Source organism: Tachysurus fulvidraco, chromosome 9 (assembly GCF_022655615.1).
Source record: "Tachysurus fulvidraco isolate hzauxx_2018 chromosome 9, HZAU_PFXX_2.0, whole genome shotgun sequence".
Classification (NCBI taxonomy): domain Eukaryota; kingdom Metazoa; phylum Chordata; class Actinopteri; order Siluriformes; family Bagridae; genus Tachysurus; species Tachysurus fulvidraco.
In genome coordinates, this window is record NC_062526.1 from 17,028,036 (window position 1) to 17,049,643 (window position 21,608).

The 21,608-nt window shown below is 38.1% G+C and overlaps 1 protein-coding gene and 2 long non-coding RNA genes across 4 annotated transcripts; 2 read left to right on the forward strand and 1 right to left on the reverse strand.

Annotated features, from left to right (window-relative positions):
* Window positions 1–4,556: 4,556 nt before the first annotated feature.
* Window positions 4,557–14,695, forward strand: slc6a4b (solute carrier family 6 member 4b). The gene is made up of 13 exons (XM_027139989.2): window positions 4,557–4,891; window positions 7,206–7,340; window positions 7,532–7,751; window positions 8,235–8,373; window positions 8,482–8,616; window positions 9,128–9,231; window positions 9,799–9,926; window positions 10,014–10,126; window positions 10,221–10,352; window positions 11,284–11,383; window positions 11,559–11,659; window positions 13,081–13,248; window positions 13,417–14,695. Exons 1-13 carry the CDS (start codon window positions 4,714–4,716, stop codon window positions 13,495–13,497), a joined length of 1,734 nt encoding a protein of 577 aa, XP_026995790.1. The 5' UTR covers window positions 4,557–4,713; the 3' UTR covers window positions 13,498–14,695.
* LOC113638822 lies at window positions 10,925–19,004 on the reverse strand. Of its 2 annotated transcripts, none has more exons than XR_003439686.2 (5): window positions 18,879–19,004; window positions 14,996–15,098; window positions 14,692–14,844; window positions 13,353–13,492; window positions 10,925–12,082 (listed from the first exon to the last, which is right to left on the reverse strand). It is a non-coding gene; the product is annotated as an uncharacterized LOC113638822 (long non-coding RNA). The 2 variants fall into 2 exon arrangements; XR_003439692.2 differs by having other exon boundaries at window positions 18,887–18,963.
* LOC113638849 lies at window positions 18,054–20,434 on the forward strand. Its single transcript, XR_003439694.2, has 3 exons — window positions 18,054–18,309; window positions 18,436–18,528; window positions 19,436–20,434. It is a non-coding gene; the product is annotated as an uncharacterized LOC113638849 (long non-coding RNA).
* The last annotated feature ends 1,174 nt before the right edge of the window (window positions 20,435–21,608 follow it).

Here is a 21,608-nt window from a genome sequence, read left to right on the forward strand (position 1 = left end):
TAGGCAGGAAAGTCACCAGTGGCCTGATATGACTGTATTTCCTTTCACAAATGTAATTGTGAGTAGAGAGATGTTATCAGGTGGTGGATATGAAGGTGAATAAAAATCACTGTGGCCTAAATGTGAGCGGAAGCAAACGACACTCCTGTAGAGTTCTGGTGAATTCTGGGACAAAGCTTGTCTGTAAGCAAAGTGCTTCCTGATCATGATGATGATGAGGATGATGAGGATGATGATGGTGGTGGTGTCACATCCACCTTCACTAAAATGCTACATGATACAGACTCCAATGAGATCAGAAATGATGAAGGGCTACTTTATGTTTCAATCGATAAAACACGAATACTAGAAACCTTGTGATATAATAAAGCACCGTCACAGCGTCACAGCACCAGTGCTGTAGATTTAATACTGCAAAGTTTTCTGATGACATTCTTCCTTCCAGACTGTTTCGGATTGAATTTTAATGGTTAAACAAAACCTTGTCAAGGTTTTCTCAAAAGGCTGATCTCTGAGCCAGACTGGAATCAAACAGCTCTGATTTCAGAAAACATTTAAACTGCCCACAAGAGAGAAAGTCACTAAAGCGTTCTTCTCTACTTTCACATCAGTGTGTATATGAACGTATGATGTGTCTAAGCAATGCCAGATCTACAGGAACTGTATGTGTAGCTGCTTCAGTTAAAATGTGGAATGATCCAATTACATAAATCTCCTTTCTTGGAAAGTTCCAGATAAGCAAGTGACAGGTGTGAATGAAAAAAAATGATATATTTTAATGCTGAGCTATTATTTGTTTAGCTTTGACTTTTATTACGCCATCTAGCAGCAACATGTCTGTAACCCTGTATCTAGTCTCTGGTTTGATGCCTTCATCTTAATAATTTACCTAAATGTGCCTGATTGACTGAAACAGAGGATGTAAAATGCTCATGTTTAGTAAATTTGAGTTATACATATTTCTATATGTTTATCATCTCTTCGATGTTTAGCTCTGGTTCGATCCACTGAAAGACTTCTCTGTGTCAACATCCAGATTGCTTTCCTCTGGTCAACAGCCACTAGACAATATTTTACACTAATGGAGTGAAGGACTGAGTGGACGAAGAACATGTGATATCAATTAATCATCAATTAACACTGTCTTCAAAATGTATTTGTTCAATTCTGTTCTTTTCATTTGAAGCTGCAGTTTCCACCAATCTCTAGAGAAGAAAAGGTCGTGCTCGTTCCCACACACACACACACACAAACTCACACACACACACACACGAGCACACACACACACACACACACACACACACACACACACAAGCACGCACACACACACACACAAGCACACACACACACACACACACACACACACACACACACACACACACACACACACACACACACACACACACACACACACACACGTACACTTATACCGGACTCTGCTGTAGACCTTTCTAGTGATTGTGAGGGATGTGTAGCTCAATATTAAATATGTTATGGCCATTATACTGACTTCACCTCGCACGTTCACATAAAATGCTCTCACCACATCTATGACAAGTAAACCTCTGTGTGTGTGTGTGTGTGTGTGTGTGTGTGTGTGTGTGTGTGTGTGTGTGTGTGTGTGTGTGTGTGTGTGTGTGTGTGTGTGTGTGTGTGAGCAGAAACTGACAATATATTTTTTCAATTCTTAAACAAAGAATACTTTAAAAAAAAAAGATACTTAAAAAAATGTATTTATAATTATGCTTAATCACACACACACACACACACACACACACACACACACACACACACACACACACACACACACAAAATAATCTAAATATTTTGACCAATCTTTGGAATCCAGAGTTAATCAACGCTGTAATGTGTGTTTGTTATGGAAGAAACTTGTAAGAAAAACCTGAAAATACTGATGATGTTAATGATCAGCAATGAAGGTTGTGTTGTTTAGATTAGTTTCCATAGTGACCATACACACACAGATGCACACACACATGCTACCAGTTTGTCAGTCCACCTTCCTGCTCAACAGCAGCCATCAATTTCTCCTTGTGATTGGAGTCGACATATACAAGGCTTCCTGTAAGACTTTCTGTCAGAATGATGTGCTTTTATCTGTGTGTGCTGGCGCTGAAGCACAGAGCCATGTGTTGAGGCTTGCTTCAGGGGAAAAACTCATGCTGTAGAGCATGAACCTGAATGAGCAAGCTCTAAAAAAACTAGAGGATTATGGGAATTCCTCAGAATGAAGATATGTTTAATGTTAATTAATGACCGAGGTTTAAATATCTTGTAATGACTTGATTCACATACCTGCTACCTTAAGCCACAGGTTTGACATCATTTTATTTGAATCATTCATGTCATTGGTAGTATTTTGGATCGAGCTGCATCTTTTGGGGGTTTTACAGAATGCTGGATGACAGCAACAAACTAGAAAATTCACCAAATATACAAATAAACATCAACAATGTTTCAAACATCTTCAGTTTTTCCTCAGTGTGTCTGATGATAGAATAAACTAAAGGCATGTATACTGATTTATGCTTTCATCTGTGCCCCACTGACACTGTTCTTAAACATGGCAGTAACACCAGTATGTTGTCAAGCTTTCGTGGCTAATTAACATAGAAACTGTTATCTTTTCAGTGCAGCATGGCTGAACGTCGTCTGTATTAAAGTTCGATAGAGAGGTTATATCAGTTGTATTGAGGCTGTTCCTAAACATGACTCAGAAATGGGGGAATTGGCGTACAATTAGATTTACTCATAGTTTCCTAGTGAACATATTGGTTTTACAGCCAGAGAAAGAAAACAAACCCTTACTTCCTCATACTTTTCACATTTAGAGTGTGGATGAGTTTCATGGTGCTGTGATGCTCCTCGATGCTGTTATTAAAACGCAAATGTTCTGAACACCTGCAACACTACACACACATCTAGAAAATTCTTTTTCATGGAAAGCACCTGCCTAAACCAAGCAAAATAACATTCAGTACAAAGGCAACATATAACATACAGAGGGAAAATGAATCCACAAGCAACAGCTTTTATAAACCATTTAAAGAAGTGTAAACTTGTTTGTGTGTCTTGTAGCTAACTCTCTCACAGTACGGTGTTAAATTGTTAAATATGAAATTTCAGCCTCCTCAGTTATGTTTTCAGGCAAATAAACCACCATCACACTGTCACCCGGTGTGTTAGATAATGAACTTGTAAGTTGCTCATGCTTGTTTTAGTTAGAATTGGAATTTGGAAGCCAAAAAGAAAAATCGAGACTAAAACTAGCAACAGAACCAAGCTACAAGAATGCAGCCAAATCCACGCGTCCATTATGGTACATTACAGCAAGGCTCTTAAGCTTGTTGTCCCTTCAAGTGATAATTTAGTGAGTCACTCAAGGGAAGTGTGTAATGTAAGTGGCCTGATACTGAGCACCGGTGGAGATACTCTTGCAGACACACAGTCTGTGGCAGTGGAGCTACACTGATTCCGCACGTCCGCGCTCATCTCCATCCTGCAGGTTTAACCTCATTTCATGCTTTGCACTCGCCATAGTTCCCTTTCCACTTTATGACTCCTTCAGTCTAGCCCGGGCTAAAAGCAGCAGATTCAATTTCAGGCTCGCATTTTATTACGTTTAGCTAACGAGGCCCGTTCAGTGCTATTTCAGTGCACGCTAGGTGGAAAGTACAGGGTGGCAAATTTCTCTAACGGACCACGTCAGTCACGTGTGTGACCTGGAAAAAGTCAGAAAACAAAACAACAACACCAACATCCAGTACACTTTCTCTTTCCTGTCCTAACTTAGAAAACTTGGTAGAAAGTAAGTGGTCAGAGTTAGAGTGGGTGGAGGCGTGGCATGGCATATCTCAAGCCCGATTGGCTGTTTTGTAAATCAGTGCAGCACTTAAACATGACTTCCTGTTTTAATATATGCCAAGATATATGGAAATATGCCAAGAAATGAATCATAATTCATGCTTTATAGTTACTGAAGGTATTCCAGTTATAAGGAAATATAAAGTTTAAACTTCCTGATTGAAGCCTGTCTAGTCAATTAAGTAATAAAGCTGTTCATTTCGCATTGCTGGTGAATTCCTTCCACAGTTTCTCCTTGTCCAGTTGTGTTACTCCAGCAGTGTGTTAATTGTGTAGAACTGTAACACAATGTTAAGCGTTCAATCCACACAAAGTCTGTGTCAGTGTTTTAACGCAACGCTAAAAGATTTTCATTCAGCACACAGAGATACATGGCCATTGATGGTGTGAAGATACCGAAGATAAGTGTTAACGCAGCAACTATCCTCATGCAAATCTCCAGTCTCGGGGCAACAGGAGAAATCCATTAACAGCGCGTGCGCTCGAGTTTTATATGAGTTTTATATAGATTTTTAATCTCATCCGGTTGTGGCCTTCCCGCTCGTGCATGTGTGTGAGAGAGGTGGGTGTGAGAGAAAGAGGTTGTTGAAGAGATAGATAGAGAGAGAGAGAGAGAGAGAGAGAGAGAGAGAGAGAGAGAGAGAGAGAGAGAGAGAGAGAGGTGTGTGCGTTTCACCCAACGTGGGTCACTTTACCTCGCGCGCTCCAACCCGCAGCATGTCTCTTCCTCCTCGCGCGCGCTGAACCTGAACCTCACCTGTTGTCAAAGCTGCAGAACTTTGCTCTGAACTCCAGGAGTTTCTCGGACATTTTCTTTTCCACAGCGACATGAACCATCACGAGTTGGGGGTGAACGCGAACCCCGGTCTGGTTCCGGTGATGATGCAGACGGAGTCGCGGGACAAATGGGGCAAAAAAATGGACTTTCTTCTGTCAGTGATCGGTTTTGCTGTGGATCTGGGGAACGTGTGGCGATTTCCTTACATCTGCTACCAAAACGGCGGAGGTAAAAAACTTATTTGTTTGGATTGTATTATTATTTTTTTATAAAGAAAAAAAAATGTTTTTAAAATAAATAAATGAATAAATAAAGAAAATTAAACATGGTAGAATTTGTGCATGCCGTATGAATCAGAGCAAATGTACTGAAACAATTAAATAAAGTAAGTTAATAAATATAAATGAATAAAATTAATATATAAGTTATGTAAAAGTATACATGTTGTTAATAATTACAAACCAAATAGCTAACATTATTACAATGCTTCGGTTTGTGTTTCTATAACGTTTTTTGTTGTTTTAAACCATGTTTTTTTGTTGTTGTTAATATTTAACGCAAAAAGAGAAAGAGATAAAAAAGGAGAAGGACACGAACAGAGAAGCGCTGCCGCTGTCCATGGTTCTGAATGCGGACGGTTTAAAAAAGGAATAAAAACTGAGTCTGGGTTTGAATTAGTTTTCATAATTTGTCAGTCACGATATTATTAACGGCCATTAATAGGTTATTGTTCTTCACAAAATAAGACTTCATATGAGAAATAAGGTTATTTTCACTCTTCGAATTTCTAAACAACGAATTCTCAATGAAACATGGCATGAATCGTGGCATGAACGTATATAAAATGCAGCTCTTTAAAATTGTGTTTAAATTTAGATCTGGAAGATTTTGAATACATAATGTTAAAGTAAAGAAAAAATACAAATAAATATATGAACAAATATGAAAAGTGTAGTCACTGCTGGTAACCGAGTTAATTATATTGGTGTTAAAAAAGAAAAAATAGCTGAAATGAAATTTAGAATTGTTATATATATATATATATATATATATATATATATATATATATATATATATATATATATATATATAGAGAGAGAGAGAGAGAGAGAGAGAGAGAGGGAGAGAGAGAGAGAATGCAATCCCTTCCTTTTATCACATAACCAAAGAAATCAATAAATAATAAGACATAACAGGATTCTATGGATTATATGCTTCTATTTATGGTTAATACTTTTATAGCTATATCATCTTTATCGTTGTTGAGAGATCAACTTCTTCCTCACCTTCTAATGAAAGAGAGAGAGAGAGAGAGAGAGAGAGAGAGAGAGAGAGAGAGAGAGAGGTCCTTTGACTGAAGACATTTCTTCTTTTTGATCATGTTTGCAATTCCTTAATGCTCAAACAGAGACAGTAAAGGTGAACCATGCATTCTATAGAGCGTTTTTCATATTATAGGATGTACTAATCTCCTGTTACAGGAAGCAGGTATTAAAAAGGGGGTATTTAAACCTGTCACAAAATCACCTTAATTTTGTCCATTTTTGTCCAAATCTACCACTTATCTGTTTGGGTTGTCTGATCTTTTCTTTTTCTTCCTCCTTAGTTGATTGTCAGCAGGATTTATTTAGGACCACTGACCTATAATGACTCCTGTATAGTTACCCACATCCCATTACTGATCTAGCAGATCTTCCAGGTGCTGGCAGATAAAGATCATGGGTTCCAGTTCCTCTTGCAACTTAGGCATAGCTGATACAGCTGGCACAGGCTCAGTCCAGTATTTCATGGATTGATGGAGTAAACTTAACTTACACTGGGAGTCTCCTGTTATCAACATGAGAATTATCTTATCTATTTCAAACTCATTAACTCACCTTCAGCATAAACAGTTTAAAAAAGATAGGTGTCCATGGAAGGCCATTTGCATGGGTCCTTAGTTACCACCTTCTATAGCAGAAAATTAAAGATCTGATTAAAACCTTCCACCATTCCATACATTTTGTGGTGAAAGGCTGAGGTGTAAAGTAAGCCGTAAGTTGACATAGACTTGAAAGTCTGTAAATATCATTCTAGGTATAATGATACAGTATGTCTGCATTTTTGATCAGCTCCATGGCAGTTTATAAATTGAGATGGTTTAAGCTACCGTGTCAGTCATTACTAAGATTTATTTGTTGCCCAGGGAAGAACATAGCAGCAGTTCTACCAGCTTCTTGAAGAGTACACTAGAGGTGCTACAAAGATTATGATGCTGTCTTACTCCATGAGGCTGCTCAGGAAATATGTCTATGATTAGAAGAAGCTTATTAAGACCTCCTTGACACCTAAAACCCTTTTAATGATATGGAAGACTAACCTGAATAATGAAGTGCTTGAACAAGTGCTGAGCAAGAATCCCCTCACCATCACTACAGATGGTTCCTCTGAAGCCTTAACTCAATCCCCAAACTTCCCATATATCACAATAACAGCAACACACCATATCAACATACTGTAGCTTGAGTACCTCCTGAGAGTAATCCTTTTTTGTCAATTGCAGGAGCCTTTCTCATCCCATACACACTCATGGCTATATTTGGAGGAGTACCACTCTTCTACATGGAGCTGGCTCTTGGTCAGTTTCACCGCACAGGTGCCATCTCCATATGGAAACACATTTGCCCAATATTTAAAGGTAATGAACTTTCCATGCTTCAATGTACAACAAGATCCAAACACGATGAGTATAATTATCACTAGATATTGAAAAGTGAAATATATAAAAAGTGAATATTAGCCTGTCACAAATAACTGAGACATAGTACTGTAAATACATGCACAGTTCAGCTAAAGTCAGGCTCAACTGCTTTTATTTTGTTTTCTCAGGCATCGGTTTCTCCATCTGCATCATCGCATTGTATGTCTCCTTCTACTACAATACCATCATCGCATGGGCATTGTTCTACTTCTACTCATCATTTAGCAGCACTCTGCCATGGACAAGCTGCGACAACGCATGGAACACGGAAAACTGCACCAACTACTTTGGCAAGGACAACGTGACATGGACAAATTACTCCCGCTCACCAGCCGAGGAGTTTTACACGTAAGTGCATGTAAGTGGCAAAGAATGAGAAGATACGCAAAAGAGTAGGTGAAACACAAAGGACAGAGGTCCACATTCTTATCAGAGCTGTACAAAGTATTGGACAGGTCACTAAACTTAGCTTCCTATAAATCCTGCATGAAATACAGTTGAATTTCACTAAATAAAAACTTTATTAATGAAGTGGATGTGATGAAGCTGAATTACAGTAAACACACTGAAGATGATTACTTTTTTAGAACAGACAACCCCAAGTGTTTATTTCTCCAATTATGCAATTCTTAATATCATTATTCAATAAATAACGACATTCAACACTTTTTATCTGTTTACAGTAACATTAGGTTTGTTGTGTCTGGGAAACAAGTCAGTTCCTCTTCTCACTTACGGTATTGCAGCTCTCAGACTAAAGAGAGAGATGTGATGGAGGAGTAACTGGAGGTGTATATGTTGTAGATGAGTGTGTCGGTTCTGTGTGAGCAGGAGGAACGTGTTGGAGCTGCATGAGTCGGACGGTTTGGAGAACGTGGGTGTGATCCGCTGGCAGCTGATGCTCTGTCTGTTCCTCATCTTCACCATCGTCTACTTCAGCTTGTGGAAAGGAGTCAAAACATCAGGCAAGGTACGCACATACACACACCACACACATACACATCAGACACTTACACAGAGTAAAGGAGTTTTAAATGCTAACTACACCATCACTGTGATGTTTCTCCCTCTCCCTCAGGTGGTTTGGGTCACAGCCACTCTTCCCTACGTGGTCTTGTTGATTCTGTTAATTCGAGGTGCAACGTTACCTGGAGCCTGGAGGGGTGTCGTCTTCTACCTGCAGCCCAAATGGGAGAAACTTAAGGACACAAGTGTGAGTCTCTCTCTCTTTCATACACAATCACACAAACACACTTACTGCGAATAACATTTCAAAATCAGTTGAAACTTAAAGACCATGTGACATTAGGAACTTGATAAAACCTTCATCGTTGTACTCAGAGTTTATTTGAGCTATTTACTGATAATATCACATCGGTCTGATTTAAAAAAAAAAACTGCTGTGTATTCCTGCTATGGGTAATGCAGATGAGGTGAGTGAATAAAGCACAGCACTAATCAGATGCATAATTGGTTCACATTTGCTTTGTGACCACAAGATGCTCTCTCTCTCTTTCTCTCTCTCTCTATCTCTCTCTCTCTCTCACACACACACACACACACACACACACACACACACACACACACACACACACACAGCACTATTTTGTCAGTGCTTTTACTTTTTCTGCCTGATTTTTACCTAAAACTGTGTAAATATTGTTTTTTAAAAAGGGTGTGTGTGTTTGTGTGTGGCGTGTGGTGTGTGTGTGTATGTGCTGCAGGTTTGGGTGGACGCAGCAGCTCAGATCTTCTTCTCACTCGGCCCAGGGTTTGGTGTTCTGCTTGCTCTCTCCAGCTATAACTCCTTCAACAACAACTGCTATAGGTACCAAGAAATTCATCACACTGTCTCACAACACACATACACTATTAACTTTTAAGGGACAGACCATGAGAATTAAGGCAAAGCCTTTGTCACTCTTCACCCAAGTGAAAGGAGATGAAATTGGTGAAATAGAGATAGTGGATTGAAAAGAAAAGCTGTAGGTGTGCCTGTGTGTGTGTTATTGTGTCTGGCTGAGTCTGAATAAGAGGAGGAGGAGGAAGAGGAGGAAGAGATGTTTCTCGATCATTGGCATCTTGAACAAATGAGAATTGTTTTGTAATTAAAGCTGATGAACTGAGCCAGATGTATAGAGTGCTGTAAACACAGAGCTGCACAGATGAGTGTCTTCATATTATATTGGTCTAATGTTAATGATGTTATGGTTCACCACCACACCGGCATCTATTAAATCTCCCCAATCGGCTTCCTCACTCCAGCGGATGTCATTTCTTTTATATCAACTCCTTACCTTTGGTCTATCCTAAATCACACTATAGCAGATTCTCAATAAGAGATTGAATGTGAGAATGGATGCATTTTAACATCTGTCTCTTTATCTTTCATCAGAGATGCCATTGTGACGAGTTTGGTCAACTGTTTTACCAGTTTCATGTCTGGTTTTGTGATTTTTACCGTTCTGGGCTACATGGCTGAGCAGAGACATGTTAACGTGGAGGATGTAGCCAGAAACAAGGGTAAGAACACAATCAGCTCAGTCAGTCAGGCTTATTTTGGTCAGTTTTCAAGAAACCGTGTTAACTGTTGACTTTTACCCATCAAAGGTCCAAGTCTTCTGTTCATCACTTACCCAGAAGCCATTGCTAACATGATGGGCTCCACGTTTTTTGCCATCATCTTCTTTGCGATGATGATCACACTGGGATTGGACAGCACGGTGTGTCTACACACGCACAGACATTTTTTTATATATATAAATATACATACAGCTCTTGAATGTAATCTGTATTTGTGTGTGTTTGTGTGTGCAGTTTGGAGGTCTGGAAGCCATCATTACCGCAGTGATGGATGAGTACCCAGACTTTCTGTCCCACAGGAGGGAGGTGTTTGTGCTGGGTCTGGTGACTGTGTGCTTTTTGGGCTCTCTGAGCACTCTGACTAAAGTGAGTTCCTAATACACTTTCATCCCTTTTAAAACATTCATCAAGCGGTGCTTTTGTTCATTGTATTGGTTTAGCATTACACAACACATAATTATACAAACCACTTGATTCTTCCCCCGAATCTGAATCGACTCGCCTGCAGGAAGTGAACAGTAGTTAAAAGTTCTTTCACTCTGAATTGATGCACCTGCAGGGAGTGAACCGAAGTGAAGAAGTGATTTGACTCTGAATTGACTCACCCTTTAGTTAAAAATGCTTTGACACTAAAATGACTCTATTGTAGGAAGGGAAACTCTAACTACAAGTGATTTGACTCTGAATCGACTCACCTACCACAAGTGAATCAAATTTGCCAGGACTGCGCTGGAGGTTTGGACTTACGACCATCAACAAAAAATGACACCGGATGTGCAACACAAAATAGTTTAAATTCATTATTAATACAATTATCAAATCACTCATCGAGTAAGAGCTACACATGTGCAGTTGATTTTTGTGATTTTTACACCTACCTGATTTGTTTGTTTCTATTATGTATTTCTGAACAACAAGTGAGTTTTTTACAAGAACTTTTTGTGTTATGTGGCTGGGTTTAATTATAGACAGTGCAAAATGAAATGAATCAACGGAATCAATTTCACTCTGATTCAGACTTGAAAAGTGGGCTCTGTGCATTCACAAAACATACTGATTTACCTGCTAACCCTAACCTCTCAGTCACATCTCTACACAGCACAGACTCTACACTGCTGCCAGATTGACTGAACCTAAGGGCATTTTCTTTATTCGGGCCAATCCAGGACAGTTTCAAAATGTCAAGACAAGATGAACAGCCTGCATTTATCATCATGAGGAAGTTTCTCCACACACCTGAAGAGCTTCAGAACTTGAACTGACTTCAACTCTGTTGTTTTTTTGTTGTTTTTTGTAGGGTGGTGCATATGTAGTAAAACTTCTTGAAGAGTTTGGAGTGGGATTCTCTATAATATCCATCGTGTTTCTGGAAGCCACCGCCGTCTCCTGGTTTTATGGTAAAAAAATCTCGCTTTGAAAACACAATACAGTGTGAGATAAAGTTTCAAACACAAGTGCAGCAACGTTACTGTGTTTTTTTAGTTAACTATAGCATATAATTACAGTATAATTATTGTATCTGTAACAAAAGTGACACAGTTAATAAATTCTATCATTCTTGTTTTCTCTCAGGCATCAACAGATTCAGCAACGATGTCAAATCCATGCTGGGATACACACCCGGATTCTTCTGGAGGTTTTGTTGGGTGGCCATCAGCCCGACTTTTCTAGCGGTGAATAAAACCACCCATTTCATTGTGTTTTTTCATCTCTCATATTTTACTGAGTTTAATGATGTGCATATTATAATAAATAATGAGGACATTAAGTCTAACAGCTAAAGAAGGTCACATGTTTCCAGCTTAGTATTTTCACATTTAGAAATGTAGAAGCTCCTTCCTTCCCTGCAGCCTTTAAAGACACTATAATCCCATTTTTGATCGCCGGCTCACTTCTGAAACTTCTGCATCCCAAATGTCAATCCCATTCAGCTTTGCTAACGCAATCACACATGCGAGAGCTGACATTCACCCCTGCACATAGTCCTCCTTATTCCTTTATTTGTCCTTGAGCGTGTGATAAACGACGGCTGTCTCCTTCTCTGCCTCAGGTGTGCAGAGATTATTTGAAGCCTTGGACATTTGTCACCGTTGTCACTAGAAAATAAAAATAAAAAAAAATTTGCTTAGAAAAGTTTGGATTTGGCAACACAGAGGTATTAGGAAATATATTGGGTTTATTTGAATATCTGAACCCTATTAGATGATGAATTAAGGACTGTGAATATGAGGATGGAGGAAGGAAGGATTGGAATTTATAGCTTGACTAATAATAGTGTAGTTAAATTTTAATAAATACTAAATTACTGTAGTTAATAGTTTAATAATAATAATAAAGCTCTGAGTGGCTCGGTTTCCTGGGTCTCATTTAAAATTTCTTCTATATTTAGAAAACAGAAATGTGCCACTACAATCTGTATTGTATTTAAACTTTCATGTGAGGTTTTTAAGTTTGTAGTCCATCAGTTTGACAAGAATTTGCTTCAAAAGTTTCAGATTCACTCCTCTAATTCTGACGTGTAGCTTAAATTATATAGTTTTCAATGAATTATAAACTGTATAAGGCTTTGTGTTGCTGGATACTGTCACAAAACAGATGACATTAGCTAAAGTTCCATGTTTCAGACAAACTGTATGTATTTGTAAAATTCACACTGCAGTGGCACATTTCTCATTCCACAGAGTTCACGCTAACTAATATGACAAAACTTTTACAGAAACCTGCCGAATACCTAACTAGAGAGTGTGCTTTCTGAACTCAATTTGTGGAGAAGAACTGCATATCAAATGAAAACTGTTCCTCTGCTTTTTTCTTGAGTCAATATTTTTATCAGTGCAGGATCCTGGATCCCGTACCGTTTTTATATCATTAGCCCTTTCGCATTTGTTAACAAGCTTCCAGCTTTATGTGACTCATAAACTGTAAAAGCAAGAGAAGTGTGTTCTTATTGAGCGAAAGCAGAAAAGATTCAATATCGCGTGTCCATTTGGGAGAAAAAAATGTAATATTCAGATCTGATCCCTGAAATAAAAAGTATTGATGTCGGCGTGTGCGAGTCTGGTTTTGGACGAACTAAGTGTGTTTTCTTGTTCAGTACATCATTGTTAGCTCTCTGCTGAATCCAACCCCGATGGTCATGTTCGATTACAAGTTCCCCGACTGGAGCATCACGGTGGGATACATCATCGGATTCTCCTCTTTCATCTGGATCCCGGCCTACATGGTGTATAAGCTGGTGTGGACGCCCGGTTCACTCAAACAGGTGATTACGATGCTGTTCATATCACAGTGCCCTGCGTTCTGATTGGCCACAAACTCTTGAGTCAATCCCTGCAATCTGATTTGTGATAGTATTTTATTCCTTACCTTTTTTTTTTTTACAACAGTGACCTCTGACCTCTTCCTCCTCGTTTGTTGTTTGTGTTTTCAGCGTCTGGCTGTTTGCCTGCGGCCCGAGCGAAGACTGCCTGACATCCACACAGACACTCTGGGTCTGACACCGGTACCTTAAAAACAGCCCCAAACACTCAGTCAAAACCCAAACACACTCACGGACACAATTAAAGAAGCAATAAGTAGCATCTTTTGGTCCACTTTCCAGGTGCAAGCCTCACTACTGTATGCTGCTCACATTCAGACAGGACGCTAACACCATTCCAGTATTATTCCATTTAACTCATTTTTCCCTTTGAATTCTAATAAATAACATCAGATTTCTTGATTATTCCTATTTGCTATGTGATAATAGCTGCCTAACACATGGCAGGGTATGTAGTTATCACAATATTGTAATTTTTAAATATTAACTCCATTTTCAGATTGGCTTCTTTAAACAAGAAGAAAAAAAAAGTCTGATGATAACAAACTGAAATACTGATGCTTAAAATACTGTCTGGGAAAAATATAACTGCTTATAACACGGCTGTGGAACTCTGGATTCTGACTGGTCAGGACGAGAAGGAGGATGAGGAGGAGATGGACATGTTAGCGTTTCTATAGTAACAGTGCGACAGGCACTTCACGTAATCTGAGAGTGATAAACATATTTATGAAGAAACAACAAAACAGTCATTGTTGAAGGTGAGGTTTTCAGTAAGGAAGTGATTATTTTACATTTAAAGACTGAGTCTCCAGTGTCAGAGCTCAAACTTTACATTTTCAGGACTGAGGAGTTTACACTTTGTGGCTTATTGGTAACATGTTGGAACAAGCTACACTTCTTTTTTGTCTTATTAACTTCAAGAAAGAGAAAGAACGAGAGACTGGTGAGGGAGCGACTCTTTATAGCTGCCATAACATGTGTATTTGTATTGTAGTTTCAGTTTTATTAGTCCCAGTAAAATTCCTCTTCTCTTTCTTATCGCAGCCTGAAACATACACTTTTTAAACCGAAGGCTAATCAGAGCAAATTATTTTAATGTAAAATAAAAAAAATGCTACTTATTGCTCCTTCGGCTTTATCGTTTTTATCGCCAAATCGGCTCGCAACAAAAATTGGTGCAATATTTGAAAATGCAGAATGTGAACTGCTAAAAAAAAAAGATGTAAAATACGATCCATGAGAAAAAGTACGCTGGTGCACTGACTGCCAGCTCGACGTTTTCATATTCTTTGTTAAATATTTAGTCCTTTTTAGCCATTATTGAAGTAGGGAGTGACTTAGCGAATGGGAAAAAAACGTTCATGCAAATGAAATGATGTTTACCTCACGGAGAGAAGAGAAACCACAGACTCTTTTCCAGATGTGCGTTGTGGAGAGGTCCTGATGTGTGCTGCCTTAACACTGCCTGAACATCTGTATCGCTATCCCACCTCAAAACGTCCTATCATATCCTATCGGTCGCGTGCCTCTGTGAAACTTTAAAAAAAAAGACAAAAAAAAAAAACGACTGTTGATGAAGACTGTTTCAAATCCTTTTCAAATTTCTCTGTGTTACAGTAAAGGTTTTAAGACGGATTTGTCGACTTCACATCAACACTTACTGTACACAAACGTCACATTCAATTACCTTCACTAATGACTTTATCCAAGCAGGGAACTGAAGAAAGGTCGGACCACGAGCCCCACAGGATCGGTCTGTGGAATTGTTCCTTTGTACCACTCTGTTGGATCTGTCACATTAACGTTTTGCAGAAAGTTCAGTAGAAAACAAAAACTAGCTGTTTGTTAAGGTAACGCCAGAAGGTGTGGTCACAAATGAGTATACAGTGTTAATATACAGTAGAGTTTCAAGATCAAGATAATATCTCAAGCCCTGGAACAAATTATGATGTTGTTTGAATACAAGCTTAATTATTTTGGCCAAAATAGGCCATCAAATTGAGAAGATACTCAATGTGTGAGGTTTGTGTAGTCACCCAACAAGACACTGTCTATATATATATATATATATATATATATATATATATATATATATATATATATATATATATATATATAGAGAGAGAGAGAGAGAGAGAGAGAGAGAGAGAGAAAGAGGGGAACACAGGAGCCTGAAATCTCACAAAGGTGGTTTCATCTTCTCTCAACGCACACATTAAGTTCACTCAGCTCTTAATGACATATCCATATCACTATCCCGGTGACTCTGGTGTGTCTTCATGCGCTATTCCAACATTAAGAGTAATATTATCAGTCATCTCAGTACTTAGGTTCCTGTGGCCACAGTGCTTTAATGTAATGGACTTCGTCGTCTCCCACTTTTTAAAATAGATGAGCTGCGATGATTAAAGCCACAAAATAGATCTGGAAAAGTTCGCAGCCACAATATATTAACCAGTGGCTATTACGGCAGTGTAAATATCCTTCAAATCATGAAGACAGAATAGTAAACTACATACAACCCAAAGCTGAACACAGCAAAACAAACGGTTTACTGTTAAGAGTTTATAACATAGCTTCATCTGTCAATTCATGTCAGTTTTGAAGATCAGACACAGATCTGTGATTCTTACAAAGCTCATCTAACTGCTTTCAGCCCAGGTAATAACTGAGAAATTACTGTGAAGTCGACAAGGACGTGTTAAAATTTGGAATGCAGCGTCTATCCTATAGCCACGTTTTACCTGTAATTCTCTTTGATTATTTTCCAGAAAAAAGTACCAAATTTGATTTCTGGTTGCTGTGAGTGTTATGTTGGTGTGAGAAACTTGTTCTTTCTGTTCATGTGTACGGTATTGTAAATTGTGACTGAGACTTTTGCTTGTATAAATGTCTGAAGTAACAATAAAGGTCTACGATGAAAATCATTTTCTCTTCAGTCACATGATTGTGCTATTGTGTTGTGTGAACATGGTATTTTTGTTATGTAACATGTTATGTGAGGAACTAAGAGACCAACTCCTGCTTTCCTGTTTTCCAAAGAGGCTTGCTCTGTTTATGCTGTTTTTTAATTACCACGTTGATTTGCATTGTGTGGTGAACACATGCACGATCAGAGGACGGCATTGTGGCAAGCACTTAAATGAGATGCTTTATTAAAGACCACACGAAATGGAATCAGCGCAGCTCTGAAACAGAGGTATGAGGGTCTAGGAATATGAAAGAGAAGATGCTAATTCCACATTCAAGCACTTTGCAAATGGATCAAAGGCCTCCATGGCATTGGTGGGTCTCAGAGCGAGTGGGAGAAAACAAAAGAGGAAGAGAGCTCAATGCACTTCCTATTAATGAGCACAGTGAATAGGTGGGTGAAGCGCTAAAGCAGCCGTGGAGTCGATCCACGGTTCTCAAACTTTAACTGTAAGAAATCCACAGACTCCTCGCACTACAGACTGAGTGATCAACTTTCAAACATCAAATTTATTCATTTATTTGTGTACACTAACATTTTCTCTTTGAATAGATTTCTGAGGTTTGGTATTAAACCTGTTCACCGGGGCAGTAGAAACAGGCCATGAGAACTATAGAATAAATGACAGAATTAAAAAAATACTTTTTAAGCACCATTTTAGTAAAGAACAAAGAAGCAAACTGCTCCGCGGATTTATTAGGACACTTGCAGGGTGCCAGCATCTCCTCAAGGAGAAAAGCAAGAGTTCAAAATGCTCAAAATGTGAGAACGTTTACCGTCAGCTCGGGTCAGAGGAGTTAACGACTACTTTTATAAGCCTGACATGAAGTAACCTTCGTTTCCTTTGTGGGTTAATGTTATTTCATCACGATCCATGATAGCATTTAAAGAAATGATGAACAGGATAAGGTAACATTGATTGTCCTACAAGTCCATTTAAGCCTCACTTAAATTTTATAGCTCTGTATTTTAAATTCAGTCAAAATGTAACGGAAGTCATGAATTTGGAAGGAAGTTAGATGTGTAAAGCATGCCTAGCTTCTTGGATACATGATCCTCAAAACTCCAGTGGTTCCAGTAATTAATATTGAACTTCAGAGTTCATACAGACTCATACCCTGTCTGGATCATCTCACCCACCATCACTGTGATCAATCACATAATGGATCATGAAACTCTAAAAGAATTACACAAGTAATTCTATGTGAAAACGTTTATAATCTTCTCAGACCATGTAATAACCAATGTGATACAATGCAATAACAATTCATTCAATCGATGAAGTGAAAACTTTCCAAAGTCAGATATACAGTAAAAAGAGAGAAAGAGAGAGAGAGAATATTTAATTTGATTTGTTCTTCAGAGTTTTCTTTTTCCTCACACATTATTTATCAGTCCTAATTATTTTATGTCTCTGCATATGCGTCTTAAATTGATTTAAAAAGAAATCAAGTAATTCTATGTGATAACCTTTTATAATCTTCTCAGACCATGTAATAACCAATGTGTGTGTGTGTGTGTGTGTGTGAGAGAGAGAGAGAGAGAGAGAGAGAGAGAGAGAGAGAGAGAGAGAGAGAGAGAGAGAGAGAGAGAGAGAATACTTAATTTGATTTGTTCTTTAGAGTTTTCTTTTTCCTCACACATTATTTATCAGTCCTAATTATTTTATGTCTTAAATCGATTTAAAAAGAAATCGGGCTTTTTGCAGAAATATACAACTAGAAAGAAAAATACAACAGGACTTAGGACCCTGCAGATGCTCGGCTCAGATTCCTGCACAATGCACACACTACTCTACTAAACAGTATGTGAACAGAACACGCAGCATTAGATGTGTACTATTCCTACATACTGTTTAGTAAAGTAGTGTGTGTGTGTGTGTGAAACTAGCTGCTCTGACTGAACCTGTCTTGGGATAACAATGATGCTTGGACTGCGGGTTTATTCGTCTCTTTTCATCCTTTTAATCTCCGTTAGTGAGACGATAGCAAACGAAAGGCCCTATGCGGTGCTGCAAAAACAAAATCTGGGTAAGAAACATTCAGGAATTTAGACGTGAAGATATTTTGATTGCTGACGAATGAGGCACAACAGAGCAGATGGCTAGTGATGTTACTGTAGTGGACATTACTGTTTATTCCTCTTTTCCCTCCCAGTGCTGCTCATTACCGTCCTGTCTGTTCTCGTGGTGTTTATGCTCGTCATGGCGGTGTGTGTGTACAAGCCACTGCGAGCTCGGTGACTGACAGGTGATTTATTTCATTTGCTTTAATTGTCCATAATAATACTCACTGATGCTCTGCTGCTGAAACGCGCATGCGCAAGAGTCTAAAGTCGAATCCATGATACAATTAAGTATTTAAGTAAACAAAAGTAAAATGTGCTTCACAACGACATATAAAACATGTTACCGAAAAATAATTTCAAGATAAGTCTGATAACATCTTAAATCTTCAATATAGTCTCTAGTGCCTGCCTCAGCTCACTATAAGTACACTTTACCTTGATTATATAATTAATACAATGCTTTATACATCATATTATGGTTGCATTAATTATTATACACATCATACTTATAGTGTATGTACATTTTACCAACCTTTATACCTTTAAGCATTATGTAGCAGTTTCTCAGCCCTGTTTAGTCACATCAATAACCCCCTGTGAAATACATGGAATATTCCACAACAGGAAGTTGCATCATCTGAATCTCCTGAGATTCTTGAGAAGAAAACTGCTAGCTAGCCACTTTTTTTTGTGTAATTATTTAAGCCAACAGATAGACAGAATGTTTGCTGTCTATTATGTTTTAACACATTTTTAATGTTCGGATGTGTTGTTTTTTAGGTTTGGCTTAAAAATGTAAAACGATAAAAACACAAAGTTGTACATTTAGGAGTTAAAAGTTTAAAAGGCGACATGACGCCACAATTATGGAATTACCTCATAAACTGAGCCACAGTGAATGTAATTATAGTTTCTGCTGTGAAAAAGTGTTCACACCCCTGTTTAATAGTAATCTGGACCTTCAAACTATATTTCTAATCAAACTTTATATATTAAATTACTCAACGTAATTGACACTTATGTCAACACTACTATATGAAGAACTCAAAAACCTAATCATCTTTCTTACTGTGTTCTGCACCATTTCAGTTGGACCTGTTTTGCATTTATTTATTTTTTTTAAGTTTAAGTTAATATTAAGTTTCTGTTCAGTTTTGGTTTATTGTAAACCCTGTTGGTGAGCAGATGATGGAGAAAGAGGAGCCGGGATTTGAGGAGCGGAGTTTCAGATGGAACGGTGTTTACAGACCTTACTGACCTTCAGTTTTTTTCAATTCATGTGGACAAAAGCCTGTAGAATCATGGGTAACTTCGGGTTATATGTTATTTGTGTCTCTTTTCTTTTTGTGAAAATCAGGGAATCTCTTTCTGACTTCTCTCCAGATTTTAGTTCTGAGATATCTGTGTTTTTCAGTCGTTTCCCTGCTGAAACACATCTGAGTGAAAATTCTTCCTGTTTCTGTTGTTTTACATGTTGAATGCGTTTAAACATGTCAGTTTTCTATACAGTTTTAGTTTTTAACTTTAATGCTAGTCAGACATTGTTTCCATGTTTAAATATAGTTGGTTGCTGTACCACTAACTGTTTCACACGAGTTACCGTTGGTTTAAATTTCTATCTAGCAAGAGAAAGTGCAGAAGCCAGTCGCATGTTTATATAAACTTGCTTGTTTCTATGCTACTGATAAAGGTATAGTGGCATAAATGCAGGGTTTGGTGGGAACATTAGAAGCAATGATAGAAGCTTAGAGAAGTCTGATATGAAACCCTAATCTCATGATGAGAATTTAGTCAGTGTGTTAGCGCAGGGAAACTCTGACGTTAGAGCTTCACAGATGGACTGCAGTAATCTCATTCTGTTCAACCTGATGCCATTATCATGTTTAATGTATATGGAGTCGAACATGATCCTGTGTTTGAATCAGGGAAAAGGCAGAGGAGCTTCATGGCTTCTGCACCTGCTGGGTTTCTTTCAGCTGCTGCTCAGTTTTTATTTTTCTCTCTCCTCAGTGTTTGTTTTATGTATTTATTATCGTGTATTAGATTTTGTCTGTATTTATTTGGACAATAAAGCTGAACTGAAATGCTTTTTTTTGTGGTGCATAAATATTCACACATTTTTACCTTTTACATATTTTACACAATAAGTGACTCATAAGTAAATTATGTCATTTCTTGTACGAATTACAAGATTGCGAAAGTATTTGCTCATTTGAGATGATGTACAAACAGTTTGTACATTAAGTATCACATTATCTTGGTATGAATTCACCTTCACCTGGAGAAGGCAGTTTGATGGAGAACAAAACACAATTCCAGGACAATGTGTTGGAAAAGAGTCAGCCGGGTTTGGTTAAAAATAAAATATCCTGAACTCCTATCAACAAAAAATCCCATCAAGTAAAATAAAATATTAACTAATACATTTTTTTTTAAATGCACACCTGACTCATCGAATATCTATCAGTAACCTGAACAATAAACTATTAAAGATTATTAACAGCACAAGGTTACATCAGTGACGTATTACAAATGACCTGAAGTAAATTATGAAAGTTTTTTGTTTTGCATCAGTGGTAGCTCGACTGGAGGAGAAACAGAGAAACCTTCTCACTGACTGCTGCTGAACAATGAGATGTATGGTTGTGTCAAGTGATGATCAGAATCAGGTTTATTTGCCAAGTGTGTTGACACACACAAGGAATTTGGTTCCAGCTGTTTTGACTCTCAAAAGTACAGACATAAATAACACTATACTATACAAACTATATACGACAGTGCAGATGTGATACAATAGACAATATGAGTATTAAATATGAATACAGAATGTATGACTGATCATTTATGTACATAAAGTGTGGGAAGTGCAAATAACAATATTGTGCAATATTATGCTTTTTGTACAATATGCAGCAGCAGTAGTGTGTGTAACATACACAGATGATGTGATGACTGGCAGTTCTGATAATGCAGTACTTATGCTATGAAGCAGGGAATATAATTATGGGGAGTTGTTAATCAGGGTGATAAGGGGTCTGGGGAAACTGTTCTTGTATCTAGCAGTTTTGGTAAGCAAAACTCTGTAGCGACTGCCAGAAGGGAGGAGATCAAAGAGGTTGTGTCTGGGGTGCGAAGGGTCAGTAGTGATTTTTCCTGCCCAGTTTCTGGTTCTTGGATCCTACAAGTCCTGGAGAGTGGGCAGGGGTGGCACCAATTATTTTTTTCTGCTGTTTTAAATGTCCGTTGTAGTCTATTTCTGTCC

Bases quoted from the DNA above. Each gene is read 5' to 3' on its own strand.
- slc6a4b (XM_027139989.2), top strand. From the start codon at position 4,714: ATGAACCATCACGAGTTGGGGGTGAACGCGAACCCCGGTCTGGTTCCG. The intron at 8,617-9,127 runs GTGAGTCTCTCT...TATGTGCTGCAG, and splicing joins AGAAACTTAAGGACACAAGT to GTTTGGGTGGACGCAGCAGC. The intron at 11,660-13,080 runs GTGAATAAAACC...TTTCTTGTTCAG, and splicing joins TCAGCCCGACTTTTCTAGCG to TACATCATTGTTAGCTCTCT.